Source organism: Gossypium hirsutum, chromosome D09, assembly GCF_007990345.1.
Source record: "Gossypium hirsutum isolate 1008001.06 chromosome D09, Gossypium_hirsutum_v2.1, whole genome shotgun sequence".
Classification (NCBI taxonomy): Eukaryota; Viridiplantae; Streptophyta; class Magnoliopsida; order Malvales; family Malvaceae; genus Gossypium; species Gossypium hirsutum.
The window spans coordinates 51995493-52013865 of record NC_053445.1 but is presented as its reverse complement, the minus strand read 5'-3'; the positions used below and the strand labels follow the sequence as shown (position 1 = coordinate 52013865).

General features: G+C 28.7%; 2 protein-coding genes and 1 long non-coding RNA gene across 3 annotated transcripts; 1 reads left to right on the top strand and 2 right to left on the bottom strand.

The window, feature by feature from the left end:
• The first annotated feature begins 1689 nt into the window (after positions 1 to 1689).
• LOC107929179 (EPIDERMAL PATTERNING FACTOR-like protein 5) lies at positions 1690 to 2577 on the top strand. Its single transcript, XM_016860549.2, has 2 exons — positions 1690 to 1964; positions 2085 to 2577. The coding sequence occupies exons 1-2, from the start codon at positions 1727 to 1729 to the stop codon at positions 2330 to 2332; spliced, it is 486 nt and encodes a 161-aa protein (XP_016716038.2). The 5' UTR covers positions 1690 to 1726; the 3' UTR covers positions 2333 to 2577.
• Positions 2578 to 3945: 1368 nt separating this feature from the next.
• Positions 3946 to 5733, bottom strand: LOC107929088 (uncharacterized). The gene is made up of 4 exons (XR_005918323.1): positions 5556 to 5733; positions 5200 to 5293; positions 4920 to 5009; positions 3946 to 4137 (listed from the first exon to the last, which is right to left on the bottom strand). It is a non-coding gene; the product is annotated as an uncharacterized lncRNA (long non-coding RNA).
• A 9845-nt stretch (positions 5734 to 15578) lies between these two features.
• LOC107929023 (VAN3-binding protein) lies at positions 15579 to 18037 on the bottom strand. The gene is made up of 7 exons (XM_016860346.2): positions 17623 to 18037; positions 17416 to 17544; positions 16853 to 17303; positions 16553 to 16768; positions 16339 to 16388; positions 16060 to 16117; positions 15579 to 15893 (listed from the first exon to the last, which is right to left on the bottom strand). Exons 1-7 carry the CDS (start codon positions 17950 to 17952, stop codon positions 15679 to 15681), a joined length of 1449 nt encoding a protein of 482 aa, XP_016715835.2. The 5' UTR covers positions 17953 to 18037; the 3' UTR covers positions 15579 to 15678.
• Positions 18038 to 18373: the final 336 nt, after the last annotated feature.

The following is an 18373-nucleotide window of genomic DNA, read 5'->3' as shown; positions in this document are numbered from 1 at the left end:
AGGGAGAATATTAAGAATGGGGAGATTAATTAATACTAGAACTTGTCGCAATTATGGATGAAAATAATAGACATTTTTAGGTTAAAAACTTTTAAAACTTGACTTCAATATTTTAATTAAATTAAATCTCTACAAATATATTTAAAAATTAATTAAAAGTTTTCATAATATATTTTTAGAATTTTTATCTATAATAATATTAAAAAATAAAAGTCTAAAGTTGAAAAGAATTAATTATTAAAAGTCAAAATATGACAAATTTATTCAGTATATTATATATAAATTTTATATTAAAAAATTAATAATTTTTACAAATTTTATATTTTTCTAATAATGATAAGTGATATAAACAATAATGTGTGGTTTATTTATTTTTCATTGATGTGAATGTGGGTTTTTAAAAATGTGATAAGTTAAACTTTTAAAAGTTTTTGTTTGGGTGAATTTACTAAAGTAACATATAATAAAGTATATAAGAAATATATTTGTTTTATTATCAGGCTAAATAAGTGGGGCTGCTGCCTGGGTCTACACTGCCCTGAATGATTGTGATGGTGTGTTTTCATTAGTGTTTCATCTGATTATAGGTCGGACTATCCAACTCGGCCTAAAGCCCGCCAATGTAAAAGGGTTTGGGTAAAAATTTAGATTCGAAAAATAGGTTTGGACAAAAAAATAATACCCGTATAAAAAACGGGTCGGGCCTCGGGTAAGGTATTTTTGGCCCGACCCGAATTCACTAAAGGATAAAAAAATCTGTTTTCTTTTTTTTTGAATGTTATTTTCTTGTTGTTTTCTCCCTATTTTGCTACTATTTTACTATTATGTTGCTACTATTTGGATATTATATAAAATTTATTTTATTGTTAATTTTATTATTATTTTAAAGGTATTTGTTAATTTTGTTATTATTTTAGAGGCATTTGCTTGTTAAGTTGCATTTATCTTAGTGTTATTTAAGTCTACATATTTTTTAAATTTTATTTTCAATTTGTTGGGAAATATTTATTTTGATGTATTTAGTATTTTTGATGTATTATATATATATTTAAAAAGTATATAAAAATATATAAAAAATTAATACGGGCGGGCGGGCCGGGTCGGGTTCTAGTTTTAGTATTTTAACTGAATTGGGCTTGGACAAAATTTTAAACCCATTTTTCGGACTGAGCTCAAACCTAGTAAATGGGCCTGAATTTTTAGTTGAGCCCGGCCCATGAGCACCTCTAGTTTCATCCCATAATTATGAAAAACCATAAAAAAATATTAATCCCTTTAAGGTTTCAGATTTGGGTTTTTAATTTTATTAAATTTAATAATTAATTATAAATACTTTCCAAACATTATGAATAAAATTATAAATTATTATATACTTTGATGAATAAGAATTATAAATATTTATAAACTACTAATATTTTTATCTTTTTAACTAATCAATTCAGTTAAAGATTTTTATAATGAGTATAAATATTTATTTATAATACCAGTGCAATACTATATGCACTTAGATTGATATTTTAAAAATAATAAATAAATTGATTACATAATATTTTTTTAATTGTTCTTATAAAATTAAATTTCATCATTAATATAACAAGTAATATTATTTTAATGAATTGTAAAATATAAAAAAAATTGTAAACATGAACTTTGTATATAAGTTTTTAAGTTATATATATATTTAGATAATTTTTATTTTAGTCTAAAATTTTTTCAGACAATATATATGCCCTCTTCAGAAAATTTTTTTTTCTGTGTATTTTCTGTCTTTGACTTGGGACACACTCTCTCACGCAAAACCAGAAAAAGAACCTTCAATAATAGCACTCTCGGAGGTGACCTTGATAACCTTTTCTCCCTCCGCCAGCTCCTCCTCGGCATGGGCGTTTCCCGCCTCCGCCTCCGCCACCACATCTTAGTTGCCTTCACCTTTCTCTTATTTGCTTCCACTCTTTCTCAACTCGGTAACTATCTTCAAAACCCCCTTCCTTTCATTTTTTTTTTGAACTTTTTAAACTACTCATGTGCGGTATAAACCATTAACTCGGTCTGAACTCAGTGCAGTTTCGTGGTTGTTTGTGCAGAAAGTGAGTTCCAGGTGAGAGAAGGGAGCAAGAAGAGAACTGGGTCAGTGGTGTTGAGCCGGTTCTTATCCCAAAAACAACTCAGTGGGCCGGGTTCTTCACCACCTTCTTGTAGATCCAACTGTGGCAGCTGCTCGCCTTGTCAACCGGTTCACGTCCCGATTCAACCAGGTTTAGTTATGAAGCCACTCGAGTACTACCCTGAAGCTTGGCGTTGCAAGTGTGGCAACAAGATTTTCATGCCCTAAAAAATCAAAAGCAAAAATAGTACACTGAAATCCAAGACTTTTGCTCAAACCAAAAAAAAATAATAAATAAAAAAAATTATGAAAGTATAATAATGTTAGTATTGCTATTTTAGTAAGTTTTTTACAGTGTTGGTTGCTTTCTATCTATGTTTATATAATGAATTTGCATCTTCCTGTGAAAGACAGTAAAAGCTTTGGAAATGTAAGTTATTTTATAATGTGAGATTACCAAGGGGTATCCCTAATCATCCCTCTTTTTTTTTTACTCCTCCTTTTATCTTAATTGCATTGAAACAAGTTTGTAGGAGATAAAATATTTGTGTCTAAATTTTTAATTGATATTACAATTAGATTTATGTACATATTTTTCATGCTTTTATTATATTTAAAATGTTTTATCATGAAAATATACCATGGTTGATAGTATACTCAACTATATTACAAACTGGAGTAAAATGTGAGGAATGTTCTTATTTGAGGTCTTTTGAAAATGTTTATCAAATATAAAAACAGGACTTAAATCTTTAATATGTAATTAACCTATATGACCAGTACCGATACCACTATCACGGTGTTATTATGAGAACCATAATTTAAAATGTGTACAAAAAAGGAATCAAAAAGCAAGTGACGGAGGGAGAGGGTTCCATTATTTTCTATTGGAGTAGGGACTCGGAAGTTACATAGATAAAGAGTATCAATGGGACATCTTGTTTCTTTCTTCATTTCCCCCTTCCATCTTTTTTTCTCTACATTCTTTTCCCTGTTTAACTTTTTTTTCTTTTTCCTTCTCCATGATCTCATTTTATCTACATTCAACATGGGTGAGGTGAAGTTACTAAAAAAAAATTAAATTAAATTAAATATAATTTTTAAGATGGACCAAACATAAACATTTTCTATTTATTCAATAGACTATAAAGTTAATTTCAATGATGGAAAAAAATCGTATCATATTTTATATAAAAAATTTACATTACAATAAATGTGAGGTTGGTTGAAATGATAAATTTAGAATTCTAAAAACCATGATAGTTTGTGTTTACATAAAATGTAAAAAGATAAAAATACCCTTAAAATAATTTTTGTTTCTTTGTAAAAGGAAAGAGCTTTTAGTAATTTCTCAATTAAGTCAATATCCGCTTAACTTGTGACACTGACTTAATTAAATACATTATACATAGTATAGATTTAGGAAGAACTAAAAATAGGATTTGCCCATTTAACTAAAGGGGCCAAATCCCTTACCTACCCAGTTAAATAAGTAGATTTAGGTCAATAATCCTTTCGTTTGTGCATTATAATGATTGATTAATTATGATTGTGGTTATATGTATGCATTAATTATTTTAATTTTAATATATATAATAGATATGGTTGTAGTTAAATGTTAAAATTATGTGAAATAATTAAAATTTAAAATTTCCATAATTGTAACAACCCTATACATGGTCTAATCGTACTGACCCAGTATAAGGCTATTACATTTGGTGCCAAACGGTTATAGCTAGATATTGTTTAATTAAAACATTTATACATAGCATTTTAACTTACCAACCATATTTGCAAACATACATATAGTTTTACTAATTCATTTCATATATATACCAAAATACGAAAAGTACTTAAAAATATATAGAAGTCCAAGAGTTTACATTTTAGTTCCTAACACATGGAAGCATAACTGACTGTCTATGTACATGCCATTTTAATTCAAAATATGGTACCTACTTTTGAAGCTCTTGAGGATGTGATGAGATGAGAGATCTTCTATCCTGACTTTACCTCTTCGAGACAAACTGTACCTACGCGTTAAAATTAAACGCGTTAAGCCGGTGAAGGCTTAGTAAGCACTACAAGAAATAAACTGATAAACAAATATAAACAAAATATGTCAATCTCTTTCTGTTATTACGTATTTATGTACGTATAAGCTTCATAAAACTTACCTTAGCATTTTAATGATTCGCTTTTATCCACAAATCATAATCTTAGCCCAAAGTAGATTTTATAGAACACACCGGATATACGGAACAAATACAGAGGTGCATTGGTATGCACTAATGAACAGAGAGCACTAAAGTGCTATACAGAGAGCACAGATGTGCTAAACAGAGAGCACTGACGTGCTAAAATCAGAGAGCACCAACGTGCTAGTAGTCAGAGAGCACTAACGTGCTAATAATCAGAGAGCGCGCTAAAGTTCCTTAATGGCATGCCACTAATATCCTGGTAGTTCTAAATTTCATCTACTTGGGCATTAAAACTGAATCTCATTCAATTAAATACTTTATAGAATTATTTCGAAAAAGATTTCTCATTTCTCCATCATTACAATTTAGGGCACATTTCACAATTCACAATTATCACACCATTTTCACATATATATATACTTTTGTCACAATATTTTCTTAATGTTCAATCAATATACCACTATATACTTTCCATCTATAATTTTCTTTACAAATTTCATAGCTCCATAATCTTTTATTTTACTTTATTTTATTTTATTTCTAAATAATTCTATACTATAATATAGGCATTTAAATAAAATAATTTAAAATAAAAATAACCTTGTAGTACTTACAACAAAAAGGTTGAGATGATATCTTCCTTCACTCCTTAGCCTTCTCTTTTACTTTTTCTTCAATTAGGTCCTTTCCTTTCTTTTCTTTCTCTTCAATTTCATATAAAACACATAACATTTATATATTAGAAATGTAATACCAATTTTGGCCTGGCCTATTAACGAATAAACCCAAACAAAAAATACAAGCCCAATAAACGGGCCCAATAGCTAATTCCTAATCCAGGCTCGAAACTAATGGAAAATGGAAGGGTTGAGAAACCCTAGCAGCAGCCCCCACCTCCAGCAGTCCCAAGCGGCGCACAACTCGGAGCTAGAGGCCTCCTCCGCGAGAGTTGCGCCTCCACGTCGCGCGTATTCTCCTCCAACAGTACCTGCATCAACAAGATAGCAAAAATCATGCCAACAAAACAGAATAGATCTCTTTTTTGATTTTGTTGAGTTATCTTTTCCATTTCGGCTATTTAAAGCCATGAAAATCGGTAAAAGGGGGTTTTTTTCAGTGTAAAATACGAGAAACACAGAGAGAATATTGAGAATACAAAGAATATTTTTCAAAAGGTGATTGCATTTCTTTTGTATTTTTTATTTTATTTAACAAAAAATAGCAGTAAAGGGAAAAGGGGTGAGGCTTACCTTGCCTTCGAATCTGCTCCGAAAAGGGTTAAAAACCCAATCCGGCGAGCCTCCGGCCACTAGTTGCGGCGAAACCATGGCGAACGGGCAGCGGCGCAAAGGGGTTGGGATAAAACCCTAGTAGAGAGCATCTAATTTTTTAATTGATTTTTTTTCTTTCACTCGGTTTTCAAATAAATTCAGAGGAAGGAAATTGTTTTAAATAATAAAGCAAAACAGTGCCGTTTTGGGGAAGGATCCGCGCGTTGACCCGACCCGGGCTCAGGATCCGCGCCTTCCTTTCAATGGTCTATTTGCGCATTTGACCCCTCCAATTTGCGTCGCGTTTCAATTAAACCTATTTTGTTTTTTCAAAATTGGGCCGCATGTTTGATTTTTGTTTCAATTGGGTCCCTCGCTGCGCAGCGTTTTGAAAGGACGGGATAATTTCCCTTTTGGTCCTCCACTGTTATGCGCGCATTCAAGTTGGTCCTTTTTTTAATTTCTTTTAAATTCCCCCCACTTTTTCGTTTTTAATTCAATTTAGCCCATTTTTTTTAGTTTTTATCACAATTACGCCATACTATTATCTTGTTTTATTTTATTTACTACTATAATATTATATATTATTATTATTATGCGCATATGCATGTTAGTATGTATATACTTTAATATTTTAAATATATATATCTATTGTATGCACATTGTATTATTACTTTGTTTCATAGTTTTTTTTATACATATAAATATACATACATACATTTTTTAAAAGATTTTGTTTGCATACACTTTTTATTTTTTAAAATTATTATAAATATTTTTTTAGTTCATGTATCCCATTATTTTATATACATATTGTACATATATATATGTATTTGAATATATACGTATGCGAATTTTCACGATTGGTCTATGTATATATACTTATACATTTCGTTTTTCTTGCCTTTGTAAATATGTACACATTTGCATATTTTCATACTTTTATTTTTATTTTTTTTACAATTTTTATTACATATATACATGCATATTTTTTAGAAATTATTATAAGTTTGTTGTATATATTTCTTCACTTACCCTTTTAATGTGTACACTTATATTTGTGTGCTAAGTATGGGCCCACTCGTATTTTCGAATTTGCTTGGATATTGTACTTGTATATATATTTTGTAAATACATTCTCATATATGTTTTACATTAAAGTTTTTGTTTCATATCGTACATTAACTTTAACATACCTTTTTAAAAAATACATTTTGGTTTTAACTATACATCAAGATTATTTTCTTGATTCAACGGTTTTTTTTTGAATAAAAGCAATATTTGAAGTTTGGGATTTTCGAAGGAAATTGAGCCCTAACGTATTGGGTTCGGATTTTCTTCGTTAATCTTAAATGACCGAGGATATTCTTTATTCAAAATGCATGAGTATAAAAATCATTTTTGGGAACTTAATTTGTTGTGCCCTAACATATTGGGTGTGGCATGTTACTTTCTAAAAATGAAGATTTTCACATAAAATAAAAGAGATATTCAAAGTTCGGGGATTATGAGGAATTGTACCCTAACGTATTGGGACTCGATTTCTTTACATGACTTGAACAATTGATTATCCTTTTTCAAATTTCATCATTTGAGTTGGTTTTAAAATCTTTTTGACTTTCGACACTTAGACATTAAATAATCAATTTGGTACCAATTTTGGGCGTTACGAGGGTGCTAACCCTTCCTCGTGCGTAACCGACTCCCGAACTTATTTTCTCAAAATTCGTAGACCAAAATCATTTTAAGGTGAGCCGATCGCACCTTAATAAAGGATCGGTGGCGACTCTAATTTTTATTTTTAAAGTCGACAACTAAAATTTTTGTTTTCAAAAAACGGTTTCGACAAGAAAAACAATCAAATAACTTTCCTATATGATTTAATAAGAATAAACATATATGATATAATAATTTCATAATTTCTTACCTTAGCTAATATTTCAATTTAATTCATAACTAAAATTATTTCTATTTCCATCACAATCTACACCTTATTTTTACTTAAATTCTACTTACAACTTGACTTAACTCTCAAAATTTCACTAATAAACCTTAATTTCGAATTTCTTACAATTTTACATTAAATTTATAACTTATTTCTCAATTTAATCTTTTTCCCAATTCTAGTTTGAATTTCCATCAATTCAATCTCTAATTCATCCACTAATTCAATATAAACTACATAAAAAAATTCTACTAACTTTCAAAATTTCAACATATACCTACTAAAATTTAATCTAGAATCATAAAAACTCAAAAATTTCAAGAAAAGGACTTAATTTACTGAAAATGGGTCATTACAATAATTTTATTTGTTTATTACCTACATATTTTATTGTTACAATATATAAAATAAATAAAACCCAAAATTTCAATTTTAAGTACTTTCATATCTAAAAATTAGTGCATTCACCTAATTCTGAATTATGATTCATATACTACATTATTCCAAGTGAAATATTTCATGTAACACTCAACGCATCATTCAATTGTTGAATCCAAATGCGTAATGTTACATTATGTTACTGAAGCAACTCGAGCTATCTCACTTATATAATCATAAAATTTAAATCAAAATTATTGTTCAAAACAATTTAAATTATCAATCGTACTCACACACATATGCATTCATAGTATTTAGGATTCAAATCATCATGTTTCAGGGTTAAGCAGAGTTAAAATTAGAGTTACGACTTGAATCCAAACTCAACTATCAAATTTCAATGTTGTATCTCGAGGTAGAAGACTTCCTGTCTCAAGACAGGCCTTATTTTATTTTAGGTAATTTTGCTTTGATGTCGATATGTCTCGAGACACTAGATGTCATGTCTCAAGGCAAGGTCCCTTTTGTCTTGAGACTGGGTCTCAAGACCAACCTCCCCTATTTTCTTATTTTAGTTTCGGTGTTTCGATGTCTCGAAATAAGGGATCTTGTCTCAAAACTTGGAGCAGGGTAAAACTAATGTAGCTTTGAAGTTTATTTGTCTCGAGACTAACATGCCAAGTCTCAAGACACTGAGCATGAAGATCAAAATATAAGGTAAATTTTGTTCTTGTGGTCTTGATACATGATCATACTTTCTCTTGACACAATGGTAAAATTTGCCTTGAATGCACATTTTCAATGGTCCAAACTAAACCAAATGGCACCTTAAGTGTACCTAAACGTTACATCAAAGTAACACCATCAATCTCAATCTAACACATCTAAACACAATCAAACATCGTCAAATCATAACCACCAACGCATCAACATTTAACTATCTATTTCTCATAATCGAACTTATATAAGCCTAGTTATCTACTAATTAAAGATTAAAGTTCAACATATGAAACTTCATAGCCCAAATATCAATATACTAAAATGATCATTTAAACAACATAACCAAAACAACCTAGGTACATGTTATTCTAACTTAAACACATATATACATACAAAAAAGGTAGCAAAATGATTCACGAGTTGAGTTGTTGAGAATGGATGCTTTGACACTGCCAACCTACGGAAAACCTTGCTCGAGACCTGCGCACGAAAATAAACAAAATCATGCGCTAAATATTGAATATTTTGTGGCGCTAATATAATTTAAATACATTTCATTGAGAATAAACTAAAGTAAATATATATACACAATTCAAAAATATATATAACAAATATCAATTGCATTAATATTTACTACTTTAACTTGATATATCATTTTTCCAACTTTCTAATGAACTTCACATTTCAATATCAATTTAATTGCTTATTCAATTTGATCCATATTATCTGATGATAGACATTAGAACAAATACTTGGATCTCTATATCAAATAAGTCCACATCCCTCTGAAATTAGGACTATCTTACTTTGCCATCCTGGGTTGCCGGCAACGATGACTTTTAGCATGTGATTATTCTACCATCCTGCGTTGTCCAACAACGATGGTTTTAGTATTATTCGTACTATTTATTCAGCCATCTTGGATTACCTATCAATGATGGCTGACAAATCACCATATCAGTAACCTTTTGGCATGCCAACTATACCCGGTCTACGTCTAACATCGTTTAATAGGGCATTAACATCATAATCTCCATTGTAACATATATCATTATAACATCAATGTCCAAATATTCATGATCACATCCAAAACAATTTCAAACATTTATCACTTATTTCAAAAATTACAAGTCAAAATCCATTGTTCAAAGTTTATAGGGGAAAGATATCATTATTATTATTTGTATCCCTTGATTGTTTTATTATTATTATTCCCATTTCACAAAAGCTATAAGGTTTTAGGTTTTTAAGCATTTAAGCTTCCAATCTTATCATCGTTTACGTATGTCATGTATGAATTTTTCTTTATAAATATGTATTTATATTTCTATATATTCTATTCATAAAATAATTATTACCTTATAAAGTGTAGTAAAAAAAATCTTTATAAACTAATCTAAACCGTAGTACCCTCAAAAAATAAATCGCATTTACTCCACTGACATGATAGTATCCACTTGGGTTCGTTTTATATATATACATATTATCCGTTTTTCAAATTATTTAAAATAATTAATTAACATGGTAAATAAAATATTGAGTTTATTTTGAAAACAGTACCGTTTAATTAGATCAATATAATATAATCAATTATACACAAATTTTAATTTGATGTATAGTAAAATATACAACTTTTGATTTAATATAATTAACGACGAGGCATTAATTTAAGGTTTAATTTATAAATTGGTATTTAAATTTTTTTAATTTTATTTTTTTACATAATTTCACTCTCACTCTCTTTCTCCCTCTTTTCCTTTTTCTTCTTTTATAATATTTGGTAATACCAACAATACTCAAAATTTACTTCATCATCTACTTGCTCGACTTGATGGGATAAAAGAAGTTCTTTCATCGATCAAAACTAGAGACCAGGTTGTTCGGTTGGACTAAGAATCGATTGGGATACCTGTTCGGAGATTGACCTGCGAACCGATACATATTAATTAAACTGAGCTTAAAAAAATTAGCTCAACCATTTGAATCAATTTTCTCTATTTTAAAATATTTTAATTTTAAATTTTATAAAATTCTTATAATTTTTAAATACTTATAAAGAAAATAATATTTATTGGCTATTTTTAATTGATTATATTTTTAAAAAAATAGAATTAACGGTATTACTAATGATTGAAATAACTAAGGTGTGGGTACCAACATGAGAAAATGACATAGTTTAGATACCAATTTCTAGATTAAAACTTTTTTAAAAATAGACTTAACAGTTTGAGTAGTAGTTTGACTAAAAGAAATATCAACTTGAGAAAAAAATAATTGAAGTACCAAGAACAGAAAGAATGTATTATTTAGATTTCAATTTATAGATTAAGCCTTAATTTAACAATAAAATTTATCCAACAATATTTACTAAATATATTTAATTGTTTTATGCATATGAGATGAAAACAAAATATTTTAAGCATATTTCATTCCTTAAAGCTTTTGATAAAAAAACTAATTACTATATTGTATTAAAATAAAACTATAGTTACTAAAAAAATTATAGATTTTAATTATACAATACATAACAGTATAAATCATAAGTAAAATTAATGAGATGATAAAAATCAACAGGTGCTGCCAATCGACTTGGTCCCTTAAAATAGGAAACTCAATTTTTCCTATTTTTGCTTGAAAAATAATAAAATTTTAATTTAATTCTTTAAAAAATATAATATATAAGTTAATAAAATAATAAAATTTTATTTTAGTTCTCATAAATTATATAACTTAATTTTGTCCCTTAAATTCTTTTTTACTTCTCCGTGGTAAAATTTAAACAGTTACCATAATTAAGTTATAAAATAAAAGTGAAATAAATTAAATAAATATCCAAAAATATTCAAGTGCCTAAAAATAAATAAAAACAAAATAATAAAAATCAAACATGAAAATAAAATCTATTAAATAATACTAAAAGCTGTTTTTTTATGATTTTTTTAAATTTTGCAGGAATGAAATTGTCCTGCTAATGCATTTATTTATTGTGTTAAATAATTTTTACTTTAATTCATTCATATATAATTCTAAAACTAATTAAGTGATAAAAAAATTAAAATAATAAATATAAATTAATTTGAATCTAATGTTTAATTAAGTTGTTAATAAAATATAATTAAAACTATTTTCTATTTCTTATAAATAAAATTTTAAAATAATTAAAATAATTATTATTTTATATCAATAAATTTTAAACAAAGCATAGAAGTAAATAAATGTATTTACCATTAGATTACTTTTAAATCCATCATTTAATAATTGAAAATATATGTAAAATTTATTTATCATTCATGTAAGAATTTTTATTATTTATCTATCGAATTATATTTAATGAATTAATATTTTTTTTATTGTTGTCATAAATTTATATTAATTATTATTTTAACCAATTTAGTAATGTAAAAATATTTTAAAAATATTAAAAATTGAGCTTTTTATTTATAATAATTGGAATCCCAAAGGAGAGTGCGTTTACTGTTAAGTCAGTTTGGCCATATCTCCTTTGGCAATCTCTCAGACCTTGCACCAAATTTGGATGTGATGTGATGTTTGATTTGACAACTATTATTGTGTTTTAATAATTTTTTTGTGTAGAGATATTTTAATCAAATTATTTTATTTATTTTAACCAAAATAATATTACTAATTATTTTATATTTTATGGTTTATATTCGAGATATAAAGATGTTATTTTAATAATGATATCGCTCTCTTATTAAGAATATAATTTATTTATTTATTTTTCTTTTTACAAATTTATTTATTTATTCTTTTTAACGGAAATGATAATTTTGTTTTCAGTTTTAATTACCAATTCAAACTTTTATCATCTTCTCTTTTTCCCAACTTTGTAATGAAAAATATATAGATATATTTTACATTTCAAAAATATCTATACTTACTATATAAAGGTAATGTCCATTCCTATTTCTTATTGTGACACCTGTCAACTCAATTGCCTTTTTTTTTTTCACTGCCATTTGCGGTTTTTAATTTCTATATTAATAGTTAATTTTCACTTTTTGTACTTATATTAGGTTTAAATTTAAGATTTAATCTTTATGTTTTATTTTTTACATAATTTAATATCTTAACTTTATAATATTATTAGTTAGTTTAAATATTTTTATTTTGGTTAAAATAATGACGTAATTTTTAAGAGTTGTTAGCACTCTTAAATTTATTTGTTAAATTGAAGTTTACTGCAATATCATTTTTCATTACATGAATAAAGTAAGTATTTTTTCGATTCAACATGTCACGCTGACAAATTTATCAAACAACATAATTACATTCAATACTTATATTTACTAATTTATCAAAAAAAAAATTAATATAAATTCAAGAATGAATATCACTCGTGAGTTGTGACCATCTCATCATTGTTAGTAAATATTTTTTTCTTTTAAGAATTTAATTTTAGGTTTAGACCATTTTTATTTTTGGAATTGTTATGGTGTTGGGATGGTTTTATTTTTATATAAAATTAATAAAAAATGTCCATATAATAATATTTAAACTTTTAATTTTATAATTTTAAATAAAGCTTATATATAAATTTTTAGGTAAATTTTTCATGCACATCACATGTGTGTTATAATCTAATTTTAAAAAATAAGATATTTATATAAAATTAAATATTTTCCATACGTTTTTTAATTTTAGTAGATTTATATTTTAATAAATCTTATTAAGAATATCATTTTTTTAGTTAATGAGATGTATAATCTATAATTTTTATTAATGTTTCGTTTTCATCCATATTTGTAAATATAAGCTTAATTCGCTCAATTTTTTTAGGTTAGTCATATTTTTAAAAATATATATGTAATTTTATGTACTTTTTAATAATATATATTTTTTACTACCCTTATATATATTCCTTTCACTAAAACATTATTTTCTTTTTAGAATTTAAATTATAGTATAACATATTTATTTTTTACATGATAAAGATTACATATTTATAATATAACATATTCCCTAAACAAAAATTTTAAAAAGATTGGACCAAGCTTGAGCTTTGAATATTTGGACATACCTCGTATTTTAAATGGACATAATATTTTTTTCTGAAATTATTGTTCGAGCTTAATAGTTTTATTCAAACCCTTCCAAATGCCAAAATGAAATATTTATAAACGTCATGGATAATGCTTAATGTAAAATTTTAAAGATAATGGATGAAAATGAAATATTAATAAAAACCCATGGATCATCACAAATTTTAGTACACAATCCTGGTTTAGGATCAGTCCAATAATAAAAATAGTCCAAATTAAAGCCCAACCTAGGTCTTTGCAATACTGACATTGGGCTTAATTGTAGTTTTACTTTTACAGCAATTGGGCTTTTAACTATCGGACTAGCGTATAGATAAAATAACTCTATTTTATTTTACCCCACAGTCATGGGCTAAAATTAAGATTTATACAGTTAACTTTAAATCTGTTCATGGGTCAAGTTATTCGTCTAAGCTTGAAAGTTTATCTGAAATTTAGGAGAGTTTAGATAAAAATGTTAAGCCAAAAAAGGAATTTGTGCAACTCGACTTTTAAGTTTATAATGTTTTATATCATATCATTTATAAGACAAATTAAATACAATAATATATTGTTTTTTTATACAGAGTAATATATAAATCTCCTATAATATAAACATTAAAAAAGTTAAGATGATTATATATAAAATTATTAAATATTAAAATAAAACAAAATGAAAAATATATATTTAAATTTTTTTAAAAATAATATAGACGGGTTTAAAATGAGTTTGGGTTAACTATTTACAACTATAGGTAGACTTGAGCAAGGTTTTAAACCCATATTTTGAGTTGAGCTGAGTTTGAGCAAAAATAAAGTGTGTTAATATCAAGTTTAGACTCAGCCCGAACCCAACTTGACCTAGCTTATGAACATTTTTAGTTCAAATCAACAAAATGAATAAAGGTTTAAGATATCATTTAGTACTTGTATTTGATAAAAGTTACATATTTTGATATCCAAGAGTAATAATGTTAACATTTTAATATTTAATTCCAGTTTTATGATTGATTTGGTGAAAGTTATTAATATTATCATATTTGAAATTTTCACAGTTTTACTAAAAGAATAAATTTAGTATTAATTGTGAAATTATTTAATTTGGCAAAATACAGTTTAATGAATATAATTTAATTCAGATTTCAAAATTGATTCGGTTATGAAATTTCATCAATTCAATTTTAAAAACCCAAATTAAATAAAAAAAATGTAATAACGTTACCTTAAATCACCAAAATATATTTTTTTTATTAAGGTACGAGTTTAATTTTTACCTTAAATCATTTTAAAAAAGAAATATCAAACTCAAAAGATGAAATTATGTATTAAACCATGAATAAACTAAAACACAGCACTACAATGTGATCGAAGGTAACTTTGTAGAAGGGTGAAACTAGAAAAAAAATTTAAGAAAGATTTATATTTTTATAATTTTTAAAAGAGATCAAAGTACAAATTTACTAATTTAAAATTCTAAAAATTTTAGAGAACTTAAATAAAAAAAATTCATGGCCTAACAAAAGTAAAATAAAAATCACATTTTAAAACGATTTAAATTAAATTATTAAATTTAGAAAAGAGAAAAATATGAGGTAATACGAATAATGAACCTTGGGAGTCAAGTCAAGTCACAATATGGGCAATCCTTTTCCCAGCTTGAGTTCCAAGTGATGAAAGTGAAAGATCCTCCCAACCATAGAACACATGAAAAGTAGACCCACCATAAGGCATAAACAAGACCTAAATCCAAGGGCCGAAAAGCAAATTTAAAAACTAGACCCCTCGCATTAAATAATAAAGCCAAGGTTGGGTCTCTTTAAATCCTTTTTATCATATCCCATACTTATTCCTTCATCTAATTGGCCTCTTTTTGACCATCCCTTAGTCCAACACACAGTGAAAAAGAACAATCAAACATAGATCACAATATAGATGAAATAAATATTCACAAAAACATTTTACACTTTCCAGTTCAAAATTAGGTCACAAAATGATCCACCCACTCAACCCCCTAAGATCAAATTCTATATCTATTGTTCTTCTCAGCAGCTATGGAGAGTAGCCTTAACACACCCAGAGTCCAAACATCATGCTCTCTTTGGTTCTTGCACTCGAACTCAACGACCCCACGCATTGCCGTTTTCAACCCAAAGTACCTCCGGTTCTCTCCACCTTCAAGCAAGTGACGACCGGGCCATGCCGGCATATCTTTAATCACTTCTATCACAACATCTACAGCAAAATTTCCAAAAAGAACATTTAAAGTTAACAATGACCCAATCCCTTTTGATACTTTTCTCAAATCCCCAAATGGAACAAAGACCCACATTCATTTCTACACTTTCTTTTTACACAGTTTTATTACAGAGAAGACAAAAAAAGAATAATAATCACTTACTCTTTTTCTTTTTTGTAATGGTCCCAGCAACATGTCTACTCTTCATCTTCAACATAACCTATATACAAAGACACAAATTTCCATGTCCAAAAAGAATGTATATAAAGGAGAAACAAAGCAAACAGATCACAGTCTATGTCATCAGCTTTCCTTTCTTTCTTTCTTTTTTTTAGATTCTTTGCTTTTGTTTAGGACTTAACATTATGTGAACCTCCATTGATTCCCCAATAATTGAGCTAATATGATATATTTTCCTAATTATGAGCAATGCAACCTTACCTGGTTCATTCTGTTTATATAAATAGAGACCATCTTCCAATGAAGATCACCTGAAAAACAATGATTTCAATGGTTAAGTGAAATTTTCAACATAATTTGAAGCTAAAATGGATTAGATAAAAAACAAACCCAAATTTTAAAAACACTCGAATTAAACAATACCGGAAGAGTTTTGTCTACGGGCTTTGCATGGAATATGGATGAAATTATATACCTTTTCTAGTGCGTTTGAGAAGTTCACAACCTTTAGCAAGCAATTCTCTGTTGCAAACCCATAAGAAATTCTCTTCAGAGGGAAGTTCACCGCTAAAGCCGCCGATAGAGCTGCCGTTGCTGCCATTGCCACCACTTTTTTCCATAGGGATAACAGCTGCTATGTTCCATACCTCTTTTAATGCCCTTGCTTTCAATATGGCTGCTCCTCTCAATGCTAAATAATGAAACCCCCAGTAAAATTAAACAAATTTCATTCTGTTTTAGATGTTTGATTAATGGTTATCTTTTATATATATACCTGTTGCTGCACCGGCGTTTAAGGTCATTATGTCTTCAGCGGTCCGTACATTGACGGCAGAGCTGATTACAGAGGCTAAATGTTCACGTTCGGCTCCTATGGCTTCAGCCGCCTCGACGCACTGTGCAGCAACGAGGGTGGCGGCTGATGCCACCGCCCGTTCTGTCTTCGCCATCTGTTCGTCTTTCCTGGCACCCGACGAAGCTGCCGTCCCCGCCACAATAGCTGCCACAGCTGCCGCAACCCCGGCAACTGAAATAGAAGCGTGTAGCTGAGCGTTATGAGCCCGTGTTTCTTCCTTTTTCTTCTCTTTCCTATCCTTCAGCCATCGTCCCACCGTCTTTCCACCACCAACCGCCACGGAAGTCGTAGGAGGGACAGCCACCGTCGCCGGAACAGCCGAGGTTGTACGAAACTGCGTGTTGACAGAGTTACCAGCGCGGCAAAATTGCTGTAAAAAAACGGTAAAGGTGCCATTAAACTAATAAAAAAGCTTGTTATTTTCATCATCATTAAGTGCCACGATTAAAACACCATCAAAAATCAAATTTAAATGTACGAACCTTAACATCATCAATCTCTGAAGGTGAAATTGGTGGACTATCAGTTAATGAACCACAGCTTTGAGCACCAGTTAATGGTCCACTGCTATGAGATGGCCTCCCTGAAGTTCTTGGAGATACTTCTTGTTGCTAATAAAGACAAAAATTAACGTTAAAAGAAATAACAAACAACCTTAAAAGAAAACCCCATTGTTCTACAACACTTACAGACTGTGACATGATTCTTTCCATGATCATTTGAGAAGTTTCAGAAGAAGCAAAAGTAAATGGGTTGCTTGAAACTAAGCCAATGTCTTCAATCTCGCCGGAAATGTCTTCTTTTATAATGCCGTTACCACTCGAAGAGCCTTTTAAACACGTTTGTTGAGAATTGACGGGTTGGGTTGACGATGAAGATGATAAAGCTCTTGAAACTTCTAGAGCTGAAACACTCCAGGAACGTGATAAAAACTCCATTGGTTCACGTACTATCTCCCGTGGCCGGTACGGTACCGTCATTGGCTTCGGCATCCACTGTTCGACGACGGGTTTCTCCATTTTCTTTGTCGTTCTCTCTTTTGGGAAGGAAAGCTTTTTCGGGACAAAAGGAACTGAGTTGAGTTTTATGTAATGTGACAGTAGTGAGGAAATGGCCGTACTTTTTATTGGGAGATGTTAATAGTTGTAATTTTGTGTTACGAGGGGAGGATAAAATTGGAAATACGGATTTCCCTTTGTGTGTCGAGCGCTGGATGATGAAGTAGAAAAGGTAGTAACTAGAACGGGATAATAAGAACATAAATAGGGTTAAAGCAACGTTAAGTCCCTGAATTCGGTAAATTTTTCTGTGTGATCCTTGAATTGTTTTGGTTATATTAGTCTGACAATTATTATTATTAATTTGGTAGAGTTGCGTGATTACTTGCAGTGTTTGGTTCAGTGTATTAGCTAATCCATTACGCCCTGATTACGCGCCTAT